Source organism: Tubulanus polymorphus, chromosome 11 (genome assembly GCF_964204645.1).
Source record: "Tubulanus polymorphus chromosome 11, tnTubPoly1.2, whole genome shotgun sequence".
NCBI lineage: Eukaryota > Metazoa > Nemertea > Palaeonemertea > Tubulaniformes > Tubulanidae > Tubulanus > Tubulanus polymorphus.
The window spans coordinates 12283456-12302480 of record NC_134035.1 but is presented as its reverse complement, the minus strand read 5'-3'; the positions used below and the strand labels follow the sequence as shown (position 1 = coordinate 12302480).

General features: G+C 37.5%; 1 protein-coding gene and 1 long non-coding RNA gene across 4 annotated transcripts; both read right to left on the bottom strand.

Moving 5' to 3' along the window:
• Window positions 1-438: 438 nt before the first annotated feature.
• Window positions 439-12540, bottom strand: LOC141913126 (uncharacterized). Of its 3 annotated transcripts, none has more exons than XM_074804582.1 (25): window positions 12528-12540; window positions 10679-10923; window positions 9979-10038; window positions 9723-9897; window positions 9274-9381; window positions 9002-9142; window positions 8793-8825; window positions 8562-8656; window positions 8390-8471; window positions 7610-7835; window positions 7060-7139; window positions 6861-6965; window positions 6242-6451; window positions 5833-6075; window positions 5557-5667; window positions 5267-5366; window positions 5025-5145; window positions 4582-4735; window positions 4111-4269; window positions 3752-3927; window positions 3588-3668; window positions 3424-3501; window positions 2562-2755; window positions 1934-2020; window positions 439-1702 (listed from the first exon to the last, which is right to left on the bottom strand). In XM_074804582.1, the coding sequence occupies exons 2-25, from the start codon at window positions 10849-10851 to the stop codon at window positions 1461-1463; spliced, it is 3234 nt and encodes a 1077-aa protein (XP_074660683.1). In that variant the 5' UTR covers window positions 10852-10923; window positions 12528-12540; the 3' UTR covers window positions 439-1460. The 3 variants fall into 3 exon arrangements, with proteins under 3 accessions (XP_074660683.1, XP_074660682.1, XP_074660681.1); XM_074804581.1 differs by having other exon boundaries at window positions 12456-12536; XM_074804580.1 differs by lacking the exon at window positions 12528-12540 and adding an exon at window positions 11220-11307.
• Window positions 12541-16018: 3478 nt separating this feature from the next.
• LOC141913132 (uncharacterized) lies at window positions 16019-17671 on the bottom strand. The gene is made up of 4 exons (XR_012620228.1): window positions 16931-17671; window positions 16657-16852; window positions 16250-16501; window positions 16019-16162 (listed from the first exon to the last, which is right to left on the bottom strand). It is a non-coding gene; the product is annotated as an uncharacterized LOC141913132 (long non-coding RNA).
• Window positions 17672-19025: the final 1354 nt, after the last annotated feature.

Genomic DNA, 19025 nt, shown 5'->3' with positions numbered 1-19025 from the left:
TTAACGCTTCCTCAGATGCTAAACTTTCGAAAAATAGCGCATTCAATATATTTTCCATAAATTTAATAATAAAAGAACATTTTTTAATGCTCAGTTGTAGGGAACGTCGTGATTACGGCATTTGTTTTACCGGGCACGCTTGCACGTGAGTGTAATGTTTACCCGCTTGCCGCAGCTGATGATAACACTCGCATGCCAGTGAAAGAGTTGTCATCTTGCCAGAGCTGGGAATCCTCCTGGTAGTAACCGAGTTCCCAGGTCTCGGAACGTTTCCAATCACACCATAGATTGGCAATATAGGAATAGACTGTAGGCTGATGTACCACACCAAAAAAATTACCAATAGAGATCAAAATGGAAATCAAAGACATATTTTGTGAAAAACAATTCATAAAATATATATTTTCAAATTTTACAAAGATTTACAAAATACATGTCTTGGTCGTAAATGAGACCTTACCACGATTGGACGGATAATCGATTGTAGAATTTTACTCGAGCCACTGCTGTGTTGAAGATCCACTACTGGGCAGGGAGACAAAGGCACAATGATATAGTATAAATATTATAGTATAAATTTCGAGTGAAAATACAGTAAACCTATTCTAAACTCCAAAAATGAAATTATTTTTGCAAAGTATTTCTTGGCCCTATTTTACCAATCACCTAGTCAGTAACCTGACTGTGGTTTAGTTTCACGATCGGATATTTTCACAAAACACATTAGCCCATCCGATTATAAAAAGCTTACCACCAACGATTAGGTAACTAACTACCTAATCACCTAGATTGTTGTAATAAAAAGTCCCACACATTGTCCGAGTAAAGTAAGGTTTACTCTAGTTAAGTTCAGTTATTTAAATATGAACTGATCGATTACATCCAAAGACCTAACTCAGTCGAGTTGTTGAGTGAATTCACTAAGAACCTTATTGTCTGATGTAACCACAGTTGGGTAAACCGGGGTTGAAGAACATGAAGAGTGAGTGGAATGAAGCTTGGAGTAATTAGACTGATTAAGAATGAAGTAAGTCTCAGTAAGTCCTGTTACTTGACAGGATGGAGTGCTCCTAATGGATGGAATGCTCTAGATTTCAGTAAGTGAGTGCTGGATGCTGGTTATTATTCCTGAAGATGACTATTAGGATAAAGTCGAAACGTTGAATTAACTACACTAGCGCAAAGTTACATTTTCAGACTTTTTCCTTATCATTGTGGGATTCTCTCTACATCGCGTCAACACGGATATAGTGTTCTATCAATCGTGATTCAGTAAGTGAGTGCTGGATGCTTGATAGGAGGGAGTGCTCCTAGCGGATGGAATGTTCTAGATTTCAGTGAGTGCTGGATGCTTGACAGGAGGGAGTGCTCCTAGCGGATGGAATGTTCTAGATTTCAGTATGTGAGTGCTGGATGCTTGACAGGAGGGAGTGCTCCTAGCGGATGGAATGTTCTAGATTTCAGTAAGTGAGTGCTGGATGCTTGACAGGAGGGAGTGCTCCTAGCGGATGGAAACTTCGAGAAAGAGTCCGCGTTGACAGAGTCGATAAACTCGACGACGATCGATTCAAACCGAACGGAACGATCCGTTGGAGCGAGTCGGAGGAACGCGTCTGCATCGGAGCGAATTGACGCTGATGGGGTCGTTGTACTTTTGCAGATATCGCACGCACCAAATCACGAGAATGTTTCAGTTGAAAAGCTAAAAAAAAACGATGAAAAATAGATTAATATATCATTTTCAGGAAAACGATGAGCTCTGGAAGATAAAGCTACAACGAAATCACAACTACAACAAAATCATCCTTGAAAATAGTATAAAATACAGCGATGATTTTTTATGATTGTGATTTTGTTGTGGCTTTATCGGTATCATTCGACTTTCAACCAAAAGTCTCTCGGAGGATAAAATGAAGAAGATCACAACTGATACCTTTCAATCGTGCTCGGATTTCCGTTGTGAAAACTCCACTTTCGATCCATTCTTCGAAGTCCGGTATACAATCAAAAGCGTTCAGACCTGAAACAAATCAACAAGAAAAAATCAGTAAACCCATGCAGCAGATTCAGGCTTAGTCCCCGGGACAAAGATCCACAGATTTATTTTGACTCCCAAGTTCAAATCAGTTCAAATGTTTCAACCCAAGAGTCAAAGTTTTACAGTGGAATTGTGGAACTAGATCCAGACCACTGACTCTAAAACAAAGTCCAAGCCGAGACCGAGCTAAGAAAACTCAAATCTTACAGTTCCTCTCACTAGAAATCTAACCCCGATTTTCAAAAATTAGATGATCCAGTTTCATTTTGAATCTGGCTTTACATTTGTACCTTTGGTAAATTAAGTTTTGACAATAGAGTAAATGAAAATGAACTCATCAACCATGGGACTATAACAGTAGAACTGACCACAGACTTCGAGTTTAAACGTTGGAAACTGGGACTATAACTGTAGAACTGACCACAGATTTAGAGTTAAAACATTAAAAACTGGACTTATTTTTTAACTCCTGTCTTCGAACTCAGAAACTCCAGAACTTATGATTGACATTTTGCGTAGATACCTTGATAATTTCGATGTCGTAAATCAGCGCCATGACTGATGAGAATTTTCGCCGCGAAATGATTACTGCTGCGCGTAGCGAAGAATAACGGCGTATTCTGTTCATTGTTTATCATATCGGGATCGGCTCCGAATTCCAGTAACACTTCCAGAATATCGGGTTTATCGGTCATAGCCGCAGCGAAATGAATCGCGCTGAAAAATAATTACACAATTCATATTTGAAACATTGAATATCCAGCAAACAGTTTCTTCTTATGTCTATATCACAACGTTTTTGGGGACAAATCTTGACCGATATATAACTGGGGGGAAAATTGGATTATAATTGACTAAACAAATCACTGATAAGACAAGAAGATACACAAAATCCGTGTATGATGATAACGAGAGAAATCCCACAATAACAAAGCCAAGATTGAAAATTTTATATCAGAATGATTATATTTGAAGAGCGACGTTTCGGCTAACACCTGTTAGCCATCATCAGGCGTACTGATGAGTACAGTACGCCTGATGATGGCTAACAGTTGTTAGCCGAAACGTCGCTCCTCAAATATAATCATTCTGATATAGAATTTTTCAATCTTGGCTTCGTTATTGTGGGACTTCTCTCGTTAGATCACTGATGGTGTTTAGAAAAGCAAAGCTGAATAGAATATAGTCAGTATATGTTAACCTGAAAACGTTGGATTGAATTCATCATGACAAAGAGATTCAAGCGCATGCGGCTAACTGAAGTTTAAGGACGGCCGTTTGACGGACAATTTGATGCATGTGAACATTGAAATTAAAACTGTTTGAACTCAATACGAGGACTTTAACACTGAAGTTTCATAAAGGATGTAAACAGTAGTACTTACCTATTACCATTTGAATAGCGAGGATTTGGATCAGCTCCGTTTTCTAACAGAAAATGAACAACATCCGTGGATTTCTTCCTATAGAAATGATGGGAATAGAATACTATATTTTCTAATCTAATTAATAGGATAATTTCCACTAAATCCTAGTTTTATAGACTTACACTTTAACTTGTTTAGTGATGATTCTCTGAAGGAGAACATCCTGTTCATTTTCTTTGAAATTCACATTACTGTTGATCAACCTGTAACAAGATATTTCTTTTCTAATTCTTCAAGAATTACTAAATTCTAAGAAAATGTGAACTCGTAGGAACTAGTTCGTTACCATTCAGCGCAATCGATGAAATCATTAGAAACAGCTAACATCACTAAACTAGGAGGATTTCTGGCATTTTCTTCGTTTAAACTCTTCAGTATTTCTTTGTTTATATCGAACTCTTGTAGAAGTTGAATGACATCAGTTCGACCTTGCATAGCAGCACAGTGTATCGGCATTAATCCCTGCGATAAAACAAACATTGCTATAAATCGTGCAGGGGTGAATCCAGGTGGGAGCACAAGGAGCACGCGCCTCCGCTTCAAATTTCCCGTGCCATTTTAAGAACGCCATGGCAATATTTTCAGGGCATTTTAAACCTAGATTACTGACTAGGGGTGTTCTCTCTTGGGCGATATTATTCTTACCCGGGAATTTCTAACGGTGAAACTGGCACCGACGTTCAGCAGTAGATGAATCAGATCAGTAGCAGACGGTTTATCACTTTCTCCGTAACACTTCACGTGTAACGCCGTATTGCCTTCGATGTCCTCTCGTTCTACATCAGCGCCGTATTCCAACAATATCTACACATACAATAACTAAAAATAACCTGAGGAAAACAGTTTTCAGGGGCCCTGGCCTGTCATAAAGTGTGTACACTGAATTTAACTGATTTTTATCTACGCAATTTCAAACATTATGTACATAGAAAGAATCGGCCAATTCATGAATGCAAATCAATGAACTCAATAAGGGTCCCAACAGATCGGTCATTCCTGGAGTGTTCTAAAGGAGAAAATTTCAAATTTCAAGGAAGTGTCCGCATCACTTATGAATTGGCCAATTCATGAACTCGGTACATAAGGTATCCGGGTACTTGTACGTCAGATCCTTACCTGCATTGTATCGATATCTTTAGCCCGATGTAACGGACTGGCTCCCTTATAATCGGACAGGTTCACGTCGATTCTGAGTTTGAGCAATTGTTTTATCGTTTCGATATCTCCGAAATACGCAGCAGTATGCAGTAACGTGCTTCCATTAATACATCTATTATAATAATACATTAACAATCATTATACAATCTTAGAATCATGACATCAGGATTCGAAAAGACTGTTCAATTAGACACATGAACCAGCTCCACAATGGACTTGTCAATTGGACTCAGGATCCAGCACAGTTCAATTCCACTTTGGATTCTGCTCCACAGAGATCTGGTCAATTAGACTCTGGATACAGCTCCACAGTGGACAGTTCAATTGACACAATTTGATTCTTATTTCACAGATGTGAAGGTTTAATCCGAATCAAACAAAACCCCACAGTTTCCTTTTACCTGCTTTGTAATTTACACAGTGGTTTTATGTTCAGTTTGTGCTGTCTGACGACTTTAGCCAATAGTTCCGTGTCTCCAGCCATTATCTTTGGTACTACTGATGAATAGTGGTTATACAATGCTGTAAAATAACATAATGAATGACATATCTATAATGAATAGATACCAGTTATAACAACAGTTTTAGATTTGTGCAATAAACTGCTTTCTATGATATTTTCACTTCTAAAAATCGATTTTACCTGTCAAGAACAATTTGAATTCATCGTTTTTCACAGTTTCAAATGCAGTATGCCGGCCGATATTCTTAACATTGATATCGCAGCCCCATTCGATCAATAGCTACAATATGTACAGAACATCATGTTATGACTCTTTAATGATACATGAAAGAGACTGATTATCGAAATCATTCCGTTGGGACTGTCGGTGTTTCATCTGAATTTCAGCCAACCGGGTACGTAGTTCAAAGAGTAATCCTCTAATCACATGTACGAATGCACTGTTCGATAAATGTATGATACAAACTTACATGACAAATATCTCTATGTAATCCTTCGATAGCACCAAATAACGGAGTACAACGAAATGAATTTCTCGCGTCAATATTAGCTCCATTTTCCAGTAAAAACAGTACAATATTCTAGAAATCGATATCAGAAAAAACATTGATCTGTTAACAATTGTTCGAGTATTTTATCTCACCGCATCAGATACTGAATTAATATATACGTCGTTAAATCATCAACTGCGGATTTCATCCATTAATTTATGGATTTCAGTCCACCAAGTCGGATTGATTATTTACCATATGTCCAGCTCGCGCTGCTAGATGTAAAGCTGAATTCGCCTGCGGTTGTTCTTTACAGTTGATAAACGACGGCCGATCTCTGAAGAACGTCACTAGTTTCTCAACGATCTCTAATTCTCCATCTCGAGCCGCTTTCAGATACAATTTCTGCCAGTTGTTCGTATTTCCGGGAAACAGTAAATACATGAACGACGATCCGGTCTTCAATTGTTTATTCCTAGATTGACTTTCAAAATACATCTGAAATATTACAAGACAAAGTTGCATGAAAAGTACACGATCACTACAAGATATACCATAGTGGCCACTTATATTTGACTTGTTTTTTCCCTAAATATTCTCTGACATGCACGTCATTGTCTAAATCTGAATATCGGACCGCGCAACGCGTTAGTGTAATACATACATCATATTGAGGATAATCATCGGGGTTGATATCGACTGTTTTTGAAGCGTTCAAATGCAATCGTTGACGAACTGTCAGTTTATTGTTGTCTTTCGTCGTGAAATCATCGTAAAATTGCCCGGTATCTTTACATCGTAGGATGATCCGTCTGCTTTCACTACACGTCTCACGACCAGACGCTTTATGGAATCCTGATCCACCGGTTAAACTCTAAACGCAAACAGTATCGTGAAAATTGGATTACTAATTGAATGAAAGTCCATGGACTGTAAAATCTAGTACCACAGTTCTTAAGTCTAAAAGGAGTGTCTTAAATAATAGGACTGGTTTTCAGTTTTTAGATAGGCTATAGAACCAGAATGAGCTAAGACCAGCCTTTAGTTGTTAGATTGGATAAACCGGTATAACCAAACTAGGCTTCAACTGGTTTTAAATTGTTAGATTGGTTATAAGATGGTCTTAGACTGCTCCTAAGTTGTTAGATTGGCTATAGAACCAAAATGAGCTCAGTCTGGTCTCAAATTACTATATTGGTTATAGATGCAAAATGAACTCGGACTGGGCTTAAATTCAAGCTTTGATTGTGCTAATGTATGATGGAAATGAATTCTACACGCACCAGATTGATGACTAATGACAAACACAAGTCATTGATTGTGATGTTTCTAGGAGCTGAAATCACTTCAAATCTTGCTTTCATTTTATCCTTGATTATTTTGCGCGTCTGAAAAGATGTACACGATCTTCATTCATTAAGAAAATATACGACACCTGGGAACATCTTTCTCACAGAAATGCAGTTAATGGAAGTAACTTACCATTTTACACATATTTTTTACATGATAAACCCATTTGTAACAAAATTTCACGTCGAATTTCTTTTCCAGTTCACTCAATTCTGGAATAGAGAAAAATACGTGGCAAATTATCAAAAACTCATTTCAAATTCATCCATAAACTAATAACAGGGTCCCTGCAGATCAGTCATTCCTGGATATAAGGAGTTTCCAAGGAGAAATTTTCAAAATTCAAGAAAATGCCTGCAACACTTTAATATATCCCAATAGACACCTCCTAAATCGGTACTGTTTATCTCGGTAAACTGTTCATTTAGTGGAATTGTAAGCACATTTTTATCCTATACACTACCTTAACTCAAATTCAATAACTGCCTAACTGGCCTATACACTACCTTAACTCAAATTCAATAACTGGGTTAACGTAGTTTTCTGTACAACTGAAAATATTTCTAATAGCCTATTTCTCAAAATTAAAGGAGTTTCAAGCACCTGCTTGGAAGGAGTTTTTAATGAATTGAGGAGTCAAAGGGACCCTGTACTAACGGGCTATCAAATAATGGGTATTTACTTTGTTCAGTTTCTTGTTTTCTATGAAGCAGGTCATTTTTTCGTTTAAGAGCTTCAACGTCTGTGTCCGGTATCGCTTCGCCCATAAATCGGTCTAAATCCTGACCGAATTCTCTGATCGATTGTTTCAAATTCTCGCTATGTTTAACAACAATCGATGATTGTCGATATTTATAACCGACCATGAAAAACGACGTCCAATAAGCGCACATTGCCATCGTATCAGCCTACAAATTATAAATGAAAAATACTGCTCAGGGGTCATTCATCTATTACGTAGGCATTAGGGGAGGGGGAGGGGTCAGTGCAAATGCGTACTGTAATGCTTTATGTATACGAAAAAAAATGGTTGATTTTGCGTACAGAGGGGGAGGGGGGGTTGAAAAATTCAAATTTTATGCATACGTAATAAATGAATGATCCCTTAGAATTGAAGAAAAAAATCCACAATACGAAGTTAAACTAATAGAGGATTGTGTCGTTTTTGAAAATGGCTCCTAGCAAATGAGTCAGAACATTAAATTCTTTTAATGGCTTTATTTTCTATTGTTGGTTTTTCTTCGATTGATTTAGGCAGTCAGAAATCTACTGCTTAGAATCCTCGGTGAAATCAAAATCAAACCTTCCCAATATTTTTCCGATTTTTAACGAGTGAACTCTGCCAACACGGTAGAATTGGGAATGTTGATATATTACCGACTGGACTGGATGCCTAGTTAAGAATCAGAGTTTAGAAAAAATTCATTTTGTAAAATTCCCCCGCTAAAGCATTCCATCATACCTGAACGAGGTCCTCTGAATCAAAAGGACTCTGAACATACCACATCGATTCTGTCATTCGCAAGATGAAATTAATTGACCACCTAGTGAAGAAAAATAAAACATTCAGTTGAACTGAACAGATATTTATTGGGAGACATCTGCAATAGATATGAAGAATAGTATAATTTTACCTGTCATTAAGCAATACTTCAGTTGTGTAGAGATTTGGTATGAATGAATTCACTATCGCGCATAAAACTCTACTATCAACTAAATCATCTAAACTCTGAAAATAACAATCAAACGATCGTAGAAGTGTTTATCATCTGGACCCAGCTCCACAACTTCAGTGATAAAGTGATGGGATAGGATTAGTTCAATACATTTTCAAGTTATGGTCTCAGAAGATTAATGTTATTTACCATAACTTCCAACTTTCTTCCTTCTTTCGTCATCTGGAAAATGAAGATAATTTCACTAATGAAAATGACAGATGTACAATCAATGACAGATGTGTAGTACAATCAATGACAGATGTGTAGTACAATCAATGACAGATGTGTAGTACAATCAATGACAGATGTACACTGAATGACAGACAATCAATCAATGACGATGTTGGAATTTTTACCTGAAGATGAGCATTAATCATTTCTAATATACAACGGTCGACACGCGGGTAACCATGACGATGACTACGTATCTTATAAGATTTCATCAGATCAGCACCGGGGAACGGTTCGTAGTGGATCATCGGGTCAGGTCCATCCGACTAAAACGCATATAATAACAGACTCACAATATTGAGGCATAAAAATTTAAGTAATTTCATTTTAAAAGTTTTGAAGTTCGACAAAATAAAGTTTGATAAATATGATTAATGGAATATAATTGAATGCTTACATCGTCAGGGATATCTTCAACATGTATCGCTGATGCCCCGAATCCAGAGAGAAATGATTTCTCAATCTTTTTCTTTTTCTTCCGTACAGGAGGAGGTTCTGGAACCCACTAGAAATCACGAGAAACAAAATATACTAATTTCTACCCGAGCAAAATTTACAGTTGATGCTTTGATGATTTATTTTCTAGCATTTTAACTAAATTTCATCATCAAAAATAACACAATAATGATATACAGGATCCAGTTCTACAGTTTAGATGAGTTTGGAGTTAACTCTGAATTAAAATTAGTTAATTTCAATGTTTTAACTTAAAGAGTCAAATCCTAACTCAGAACTGAGTGCAACTGGACCCTGTAATTAAATCTGAATACTCAGATTAACATCAGTCTACCTGTAAAATTTTAAAACTAAACAGAGAATCGAACCAACCTTAAATTGAATATTTACCTTAAACGGAGCTTGACAAACGATTTCCTCATTGACGTGCTGTAGGAATTCAGCTCGTTCCCATAGAAACCAAATATCGTGTTGAATAAGTCGCCATAGCAACTCGAACACAGTATCAGCGTTACGCATGGCGAACATACGACAATCGAGGTAAACATCGACGGGGATCACATGACTGAAAATAAACAAACAGCAGACGGTTATGTGACTCGCTACTGTATTCATAAGACCAGATCAACGAGACTTTATTACTCACCAGCTTTTTAGTTCTTCAAGAATCCATTCCATTCGAGTAACTTTCTGTTGATCTGTTAGTCTATGAACATAGATAACAAAGGCTGTAAGGATTAGGGGCAGTCGAGGGTAGTCTTCAAGCTTCACATAGTGGTAGTAATTTGAGTTTGAGGGTCATTGAGACAGTCAAAAGGCTCTAGGGAAGTCGCTAAGTTTGGTAAGGTCACAGATTTTTAAGCAGTCAAGGGTCTGGACAAGTCTCAAGGGTAATGGCAGTCTTAAGATTTGCCATTTTTAAGTTCAGCCCTCAAAGCTCTGAATACATCATTAAACATCTCTTATTTATTCCAAATTGTAGAAATAACCTTGTAGTTAAATGAAAATAAAATTTTCATTAGGCTAAAAAATATGATATACCCTGCATTGTTTTTCATTTCAACTTAAATGTTGACACGGCGGCCCGTCTAACTACCCTATACGGTACATTACATTAAATCATCATCAAGCTAATCATAAAAGTCCCGGAAACTATAGAAATGAACTGATTACAAATAACTAATCTCATGAAAAAAAAGCATGTTACCGGTATCATTCTTTTAGCTTTATTATTAGGCTAAGGGTTTTTGGTCGCGGTACAAATCTTTCAATTTGCAGTGCGCGCTGTATAACAGTCTAATGTGAATACTTGACCAACCAAACATTGTTTCAGGAATAAAACTCACCCGTCAAAGCTTTGAACACGTTTCATGTATCTACCGGTCAATGATTCGATAAGAGATTTCATATTAGTACCAGACACGATATCCATAATGACGTTATTCATCAACTGATCCGACGATTTCAATCGTAAATTCACCCAACTGGTGAAACCACGGATACGCGTCCTCAACGACATCGTTAAACAGCCGGCCCTTTTTTTAAACAGCTTATACACCGGCGAAACTCGGCTTATTCACACCATAAATCTCTAGATGAAAAGAACATAGATTTCATCATTCGATTGAAACAGAAATCACTTTACAAAATCTAACCTATCATTTCATCAAGGTTAGGTCTAGTTAGTTACCGGTACCTAATCGTTGGTGGTAAGCTTGGTTTGTGAAAATATTCGATCGTGAAACTAAACCAGACAGGTTACTGACTAGTCCTCTTGGTATAAGCCCATCCGATTATAAAAAGCTTACCACCAACAATTAGGTAACTAACTAGTTACTGACTAGGTTAGGTGTAGCCTACCGACTAGTAAATTTGCCTAGGACCTACCTGCTGTAAGAAAGAATCGCACAAAATGAAATATAACATGACATTTAGATCAGAGATCGACATTTAGACTTTTGTGTGTGTCTATGCGCAAACAAAAAATACAAGGCTATTATAAACACCTGTAAGGTAAATCAGGTTACTGAATATAGGTCATTATCTGATTGTCACAGTGACGAGTCCACGACCAGTTTGGACCGAGAGGACTGCTGGGTGAGCACATTGATCGTGAGTTCCCACAGAACTGTAATGTGACTCAGATTTAGCAGGCATATTATCCGACATATCATTTGCATTTTCCATTTCCAAGATTAAGTGAAAATAACTATAGACTACTATAGTTTGAATACCCGCCAACAATGGGTTCCTCCATATCTAGTCCGAATACCAGTCGTAGTAGTCACAATTGCTAGCTAATGTCTATTTATTAATGGATGAGACATGTTTTTCTGGGATATTTTGCTTACTTTTTGGGGTACATACCTCATTTATGTCTTAACAGAATACCAAAAATCGCGGACAACAACTGAATATCCGATATTATTCCAGTTCTGTACCGATTAGATGGATTGGCAAAAAGACTCCTTAAGTCCAGTTGAATGAGAGAGAAAATCCTCCATTTCTTGGATTTGAACATTGTTACCATGCCTACGCCACCCTGATTTAGTTGTTGAGACCCCACAAGAAAAATAACTTCATTTTGTAGGCGTGGTGACAATGTAAAAATTCAAGAAATTTCACAAAATGGAGGATTTTCTCTCTCATTCAACTGGACTTAAGGAGTCTTTTTGCCAATCCATCTAATTGTCAATATTAGTCAGTAACCTGTCTGTGGTGGTTAAGATTCACAATCGGTTATTTTCACTAAACACATGAGCTCATCCGATTATAAAAGCTTACTACCAACGATTAGGTTACTAACAGGGAACGGCAGCTAGATACTAGACTACCCCACATCGGGACTTGTGTAAAATAATCTTTTTTTTGATACAGGGATTGGGGTTGCTCAGTGATATTGGTTTTATTCCTTCACTATCATTCCATTGTGACAAGTCCCTGTCTCTGTGTGCCTTGTGGTGGCCTGGGTTCCCTACCTTCCTTTTGGTCCAACAAAGTTTGGATGGAAGGCCGGCAGTAATTAGTAAAGTAAAGTTTTAGCAACTTTGGCTTTTTTCATTTTTGTCATGTCTTTTTCATGTATCAGTATAGTACGTAAACAATGTTACATGTAAGGCCTACTTGATGAAAAGTTATGCATTTCTTCTTCGTATCATTTTAAGCCACAAACAGAAACACTGAGAGACAAAGTACCGTCTTCCTGTATACAATTCAATTCGCTTTATTGCTGCTTTTGGGTAAACAAATGGTAAACAAATAGTAAACAAAACTATGGAAGCCCTGAGACGACATTGCCAGTTGCTAGTTGCCGGTTGCCAAATGCTTCTTGTTTGCTAGCTTTGCTTGCTTGCTTGCCAGAGTTGACTAACGTTAGTGTATGAAAATCCCGCTACCGATGAGCATATAGGCAGCACCATACGGTAAAATTTTGATATCTTAACAAAAGTAATTACTGATAACTGATGCAGAGTGGTCCTGACAGGGGCGGATCTAGACGGGAGCACGTGCTCCTGTCGCAAATTCTGAGTGCCCTTTTTGAAAAAAGTGCGAAAAAAATTGTCTCAAGTAAAGGGCATAATTATTCTCAAAAAGGGCATTGTTTACATGCGGTGGCCGTCTGTTCTCAAGAAAAAGGCACAGTTATTTTCAAAAAAGGGCATATAAAACACGTAGTTTCTGTCCGTTGCTGAAGTGAGTCGAGTAAAAGGCGCATTATTCTCAAAAAGGGCATTTAATACACGTGGCAGTGGTCGGTCCTTATGGAAAGGGCACATTTATTTTTGAAAAGGGCATTAATTTACACGTGATTCACTGAATTACCTCATCTTAATGTGTAAATCTTTCTTAGAAAATGAGATATGTGCAATCTCATTTAGATTGTAGTTAATCAAAATTATTTTGTTATGTACCTTGTTTATTTTATGAAAAACTTAATTTCAATATATAAAGTTCATTATCACATTGTTTCCATATTAATAAATTCCCATCTCTTAAAGAATTGTTGCAGAATGTCATTTTTGTGTCTCAGGTGCCTGGAAATTGCATTAAAATGGGTTGAAATTCAAAAATTTTCTGGGGGAGGTCCCCCAGACCCCGCGAATGGTTCGCGCCTTCGGCGCTCGCCTGTCATGGATAGTGCCTTTTCTTTAGATTGCCCTTTTTTTAATTCTGTGCTCCTGTCATTGTCTGCCTCTAGATCCGCCCCTGCCTGATGCTGAATGGAGGATTTACTAGTGTCCCGGGTTCCAAACCAGTAATTACTGATACTGATCCAGAGTAATCCTGGTGCTGATTAGAAGATGTACAGGGGCATTCCGTGGTTCGAATCCAACACAGATTCAGAGTGCATGGTCCTGATGCTAAATAGATGGGTGTTCGGTCGGGTTCGAACCCAGCAATTACTGATACTGATTCTGAGTGGTCCTGATGCTGGATAGAGGATGTACAGGGGTGTCACGGGTTCGAACCTAGTAATTACTGATTCTGATCCAGAGTGGTCCTGGTGCTGATTAGAGGATGTACAGGGTTGTCCCGGGTTCCCGGGTCCCGACACAGTCATCAAAAGTCTTCTTAATAAATATTAGCGAGGGGCTCTTAAATCTATCATTCAGATACAAATTAAAAATCTTATAGAGAATTGAACTAAGTTTACTTTGTTTGCGCTCAATCAATATTTCTCATGTAATCGCCATCTATTGGAATTTGGCTGAACCGACTAGACAGCTCTTATTTGTCTCACTGACTCTCCTTCGTATTCGTATTCGATTAAAGAAGAGTCAGTGAGACAAATAAGAGCCGTCTAGTCAGTTCAGCCAACTTCCAATAGATGGCGATCATAGCATCATTTAAACTAGGCGAATGTCCAGAGTTCGAACCCAAAAATTACTGCCCCTGATTTCAGTGGTCCTGATGCTGAATAGAGGATAAACAGGGGTGCCCCAGGTTCAATACTTGAGTAGACATATTCTGGGTAACGGTGACAGACAGTTCTTCAGTAAACCGGCTCGCCCTTACTGGGATTAACTGAGACCCGCTAGATTGGCACGAGTTGAAGTGAAAATCCGAGTTAGGTTTACTGTAGTTATCTATCATTACACTTAAAACGTGTTAGTATATATTGAAAAATATAATCTGGACTATCAAGTTTAAATGTGCATGGGTAGACCGAGTTCTCCTTACTAAATCAATTAAAACAAGCGAGTACAGGTGATTGACTGCAGACAATAGAATTTCAAAGAGTTTGAAAATGTCTGAGAGTCAATGTGATACTATACTTGATTAGTGTGATTCGAGTTAGAAGAGTCGAGTCCACTGTAGACCACAGAAAAACAACACAAACAATTTGTAGTGAACAACTAAACCACGAATAGGTTTTAGTCTTCGTGATTAATAGTTCAATATGTATTTATAAGTAAACAAAGAGGTCAACCAATTATCAAACACCAATCACAAGCACTTTAAATCAATTAAGTACCACAAAATCAATTTATCTATCAATGTAACAAATAAGACAAGATAAAACTGGTTAAGTACTTTCCACCTCGTTTTACTATTTACACCAAGTTGAGAATACACTACAGCTCCTCTACAAATCACCATATCATTTCATAGAAATAAATAAGTTTTACAAAAACAAACGAGTTACGAAGTGTAATTAACAAACACAGACAGAAGTCAACAAGAAGAAATCAAGGTCAGTCATCATGTCATGTCAAGTTCAAACACACTACGGAACTGACTACTGCATTTCAGTTCCACCTCAAAACAACATCAACTATTCTTTAGAAACGATCAAAGATATTCTAACTTGTTTTATTCAAATCAAAGTAAATCCCGAATTGAACACACATATTGATACACAGGGTCAGTTGCACACACATAAGAATTCTCAAAGTCTTAACATTCACAAGAATTCTCCAAGTTAAGCCACGCATTAGAGTTCTCCAAGTTCAAGCAAAACATTGGAGTTCTCCAAGTTCCAGTAACGCATTAGAGTTCTCCAAGTTCCAGTAACGCATTTGAGTTCACCAAGTTCCAGCAACGCATTAGAGTTCACCAAGTTCCATCAACGCATTAGAGTTCTCCAAGTTCCAGCAACGCATTATAGTTCTCCAAGTTCCAGTAACGCATTAGAGTTCACCAAGTTCCAGTAACGCATTAGAGTTCACCAAGTTCCAGCAACGCATTAGAGTTCACCAAGTTCCAGCAATGCATTAGAGTTCACCAAGTTCCAGCAACGCATTAGAGTTCTCCAAGTTCCAGCAACGCATTAGAGTTCTCAAACGATCAACAGGCGCCACCTGATTATCAGAGTCAACATCGAGTTAGATTAGATATTTCACACATTTTCACCTACAAGACAAACAAACAAACATTAAAGGATATTTTCAACAATCAACCAAACATTAAAACATAAGTCGTTTTTCTATTACAATATACCTGAGTTATAGTCTGTTCAGATTCATGACTCATCCATTCTTTCAACTTTGGAAGAATATTCATGTGAATTCTGAAGGTATTTTTCCATCTTTTAGTAACATAACATCTCTAGATATTTCCTACTCACAAAACGAAAACTCAAAATATGAATAATTTTGAAAAACGTGAGATTTAAAAATTGATTCATGTAATTTCAAAGTTATACCTGATTTAAAGTCAGTTCAGACTAATGACTCGACCTTCCTTTGCAACTGTTAAGTTTGTGACTCTACTTTGTTGCTAAGGCAGTTAATTAAGTACAACTGATCTCAGTGGTGACATTCATCTAACTGATGCCTCGTGATTGTCTCATCTCTGATGACTCAGTTCTGTGGACCTCTCAATATTTGCTACAAGAAAACACAAAATACATATGAATACCGGCAATTTTCAACTTTTGATTTGAAAATTGATTCATATCATTTTCAATATTATACCTGATTTAAAGTCAGTTCAGACTAATGACTCGACATTCCTCTGGAACTGTTTACATGTGACTCTTAATTGTTACTTAGTTCCTGACTTAGAGGCAGATATAGCACAGCACCACTGATCTCATCTCACTTGAGATGCACTTATCTCACTGGTGACGCCCTGATCTATCCACTTGGAGGGACATAGTTCTGTACTGATCTCACTAGTGATATTCTCATCTATGGTGACACTGTGGTTAAACCTCTCAATATTTGCTACAAGAAAACATAAAATATGAATAATTTTAGATTTTGAGACTTTGATTTATAGTCAGTTCAATGACTTATCCTTCCTCTGGTATTGTATGTCTAACAGACCAGCATAATGTTTGAGACTTTTCCTACAACAAGAGAACCATGTTTTTATGTACCTTGATACCTGATTTATAGTCAGTTCAGACTAATGACTCGACGTTCCTCTGGAACTGTCAACCTTCCTTGCGACTTTTGCTGACTTTGACGGAGATGAATCAGTACTACTGATCTGAGTGGTGACATTCATCTAACTGATGCCTGGTGATTGTCTCATCTCTAGTGACACTCAGTTCTGTGACCTCTCAATATTTGCTACAAGAAAACACAAAATATGAATAATTTTCAATTTTGATACTTTGAAAATTGATTTATACAATTTCAATATCATACCTGATTTAAAGTCAGTTCAGACAAATGACTCGACGTTCCTCTGGAACTGTTAACTTTCCCTGTGACTCTTTGTTTCTGACTTTGAGTGAGATAACTCAGTACATCTGATCTAGCTGATCTGACGCTCTAATCTTTCTATAACCACTGCGACTTAATCTTCAGTACATTATTTCAGACATAGATATTTTCACATTTCATTTTTACCATTTTACAATTAATCATTAACCTTTTATGTTTTTGTTTACAAAATGAGTATTTAAGATTGTTTGTAGAATTAATGCTTTTCAATGACAAACACTGAAACATTATCACAAATTATATCCACACACAAACAAAGATAGCACTCTACATGCCGATCATGCGCATGGACCCGCGGGTGTGCATGTGTATCCCCTGAAATATACATAAACACAATTTGTGTGTCTTTATGTATTTAGTGCCATTTCATGCAAGTGCATTAGTGCATGGATGCATCAGTGCAAAGTGAGAAGTCAGGTACAAAGTGAGACGTCAGGTACAAAGTGAGACGTCAGGTGCAAAGTGAGACGTCAATTGTTTTCACCGGTGTTTATGATGATCGATCTTCATTTAATAGGCTATAATGGATAAGAATTGACTCCAATGTTTTGAAGTTTTATTAACTCAGGTTTAGAGTTTATCAGAATTGATAAAACACTCTGATCCAGTTTAGCTGATTCCTATCTAACAAATCTACTGAACAAGTAATGACTCATTCAAGTTTTAATCATCACCCTTAATTAGAACAGAATGTAGAAATTAACATGTAACAGTATTTCCCATCTGTTTCTTCATTGACATGTAAAGTTTATAGGAAACTATAATTATTTCACATCATTCTTTTAAACCTATTATTCTTTTATACCTTTTATTCTTTTTACGTAAAGTCGCTACAAGGGAGATCAGGCAGCAAAACTCCCCAAAACTCAATATATCACCCCAAAACAGAGTGTATTAATTAACACCCAGCAGCAAGCAGCAGTATTAAAGGAGGTCATCAGTGTTGTAACGCACTGACAATTCAGTTCGTTTGTCACGTTTCTACATGACAGTTGAAGAAGGAAGGAGGAGACTCCTGCACTCAATATCACCCCAAAACAGAGCCAGCAGCAAGCAGCAGTATTAAAGGAGCCCATCAGTGATGTAACACACTGACAATTCAGTTTGTTTGTCACGTTTCTACATGACTGTTGAAGAAGGAAGGAGGAGACTCATCCCAAAACAGAGTGTATTAATTAACACCCAGCAGCAAGCAGCAGTATTAAAGGAGGTCATCAGTGATGTAACACACTGACAATTCAGTTTGTTTGTCATGTTTCTACATGACAGTTGAAGAAGGAAGGAGGAGACTCCTGAACTCAATATCACCCCAAAACAGTGTGTATCAATTAACACCCAGCAGCAAGCAGCAGTATTAAAGGAGGTCATCAGTGATGAAACACACTGAAAATTCAGTTTGTTTGTCACGTTTCTACATGACTGTTGAAGAAGGAAGGAGGAGACTCCTGATCTCAATATAACCCCAAAACAGAGCCAGCAGCAAGCAGCAGTATTAAAGGAGCCCATCAGTGATGTAACACACTGACAATTCAGTTTGTTTGTCACGTTTCTACATGACTTTTGAAGAAGGAAGGAGGAGACTCATCCCAAAACAGAGCGTATCAATTAACACCCAGCAGCAAGCAGCAGTATTAAAGGAGGTCATCAGTGTTGTAACGCACTGACAATTCAGTTCGTTTGTCATGTTTCTACATGACAGTCGAAGAAGGAAGGAGGAGACTCCTGAACTCAATATCACCCCAAAACAGAGTGTATCAATTAACACCCAGCAGCAAGTAGCAGTATTAAAGGAGGTCATCAGTGTTGTAACGCACTGACAATTCAGTTCGTTTGTCATGTTTCTACATGACAGTTGAAGAAGGAAGGAGGAGACTCCTGAACTCAATATCACCCCAAAACAGAGTGTATCAATTAACAACCAGCAGCAAGAAGCAGTATTAAAGGAGGTCATCAGTGTTGTAACGCACTGACAATTCAGTTCGTTTGTCATGTTTCTACATGACAGTTGAAGAAGGAA

What these genes read in the sequence shown, in the direction of transcription:
- LOC141913126 (XM_074804582.1), bottom strand. Translation starts at nt 10,851, where the DNA reads ATGTCGTTGAGGACGCGTATCCGTGGTTTCACCAGTTGGGTGAATTTA. An exon ending in ATTCAAATTGTTCTTGACAG is followed by an intron (nt 5,146 to 5,266) that starts GTAAAATCGATT and finishes GTTATTTTACAG; the next exon opens with CATTGTATAACCACTATTCA. An exon ending in CGCTATTCAAATGGTAATAG is followed by an intron (nt 2,756 to 3,423) that starts GTAAGTACTACT and finishes ATTATTTTTCAG; the next exon opens with CGCGATTCATTTCGCTGCGG.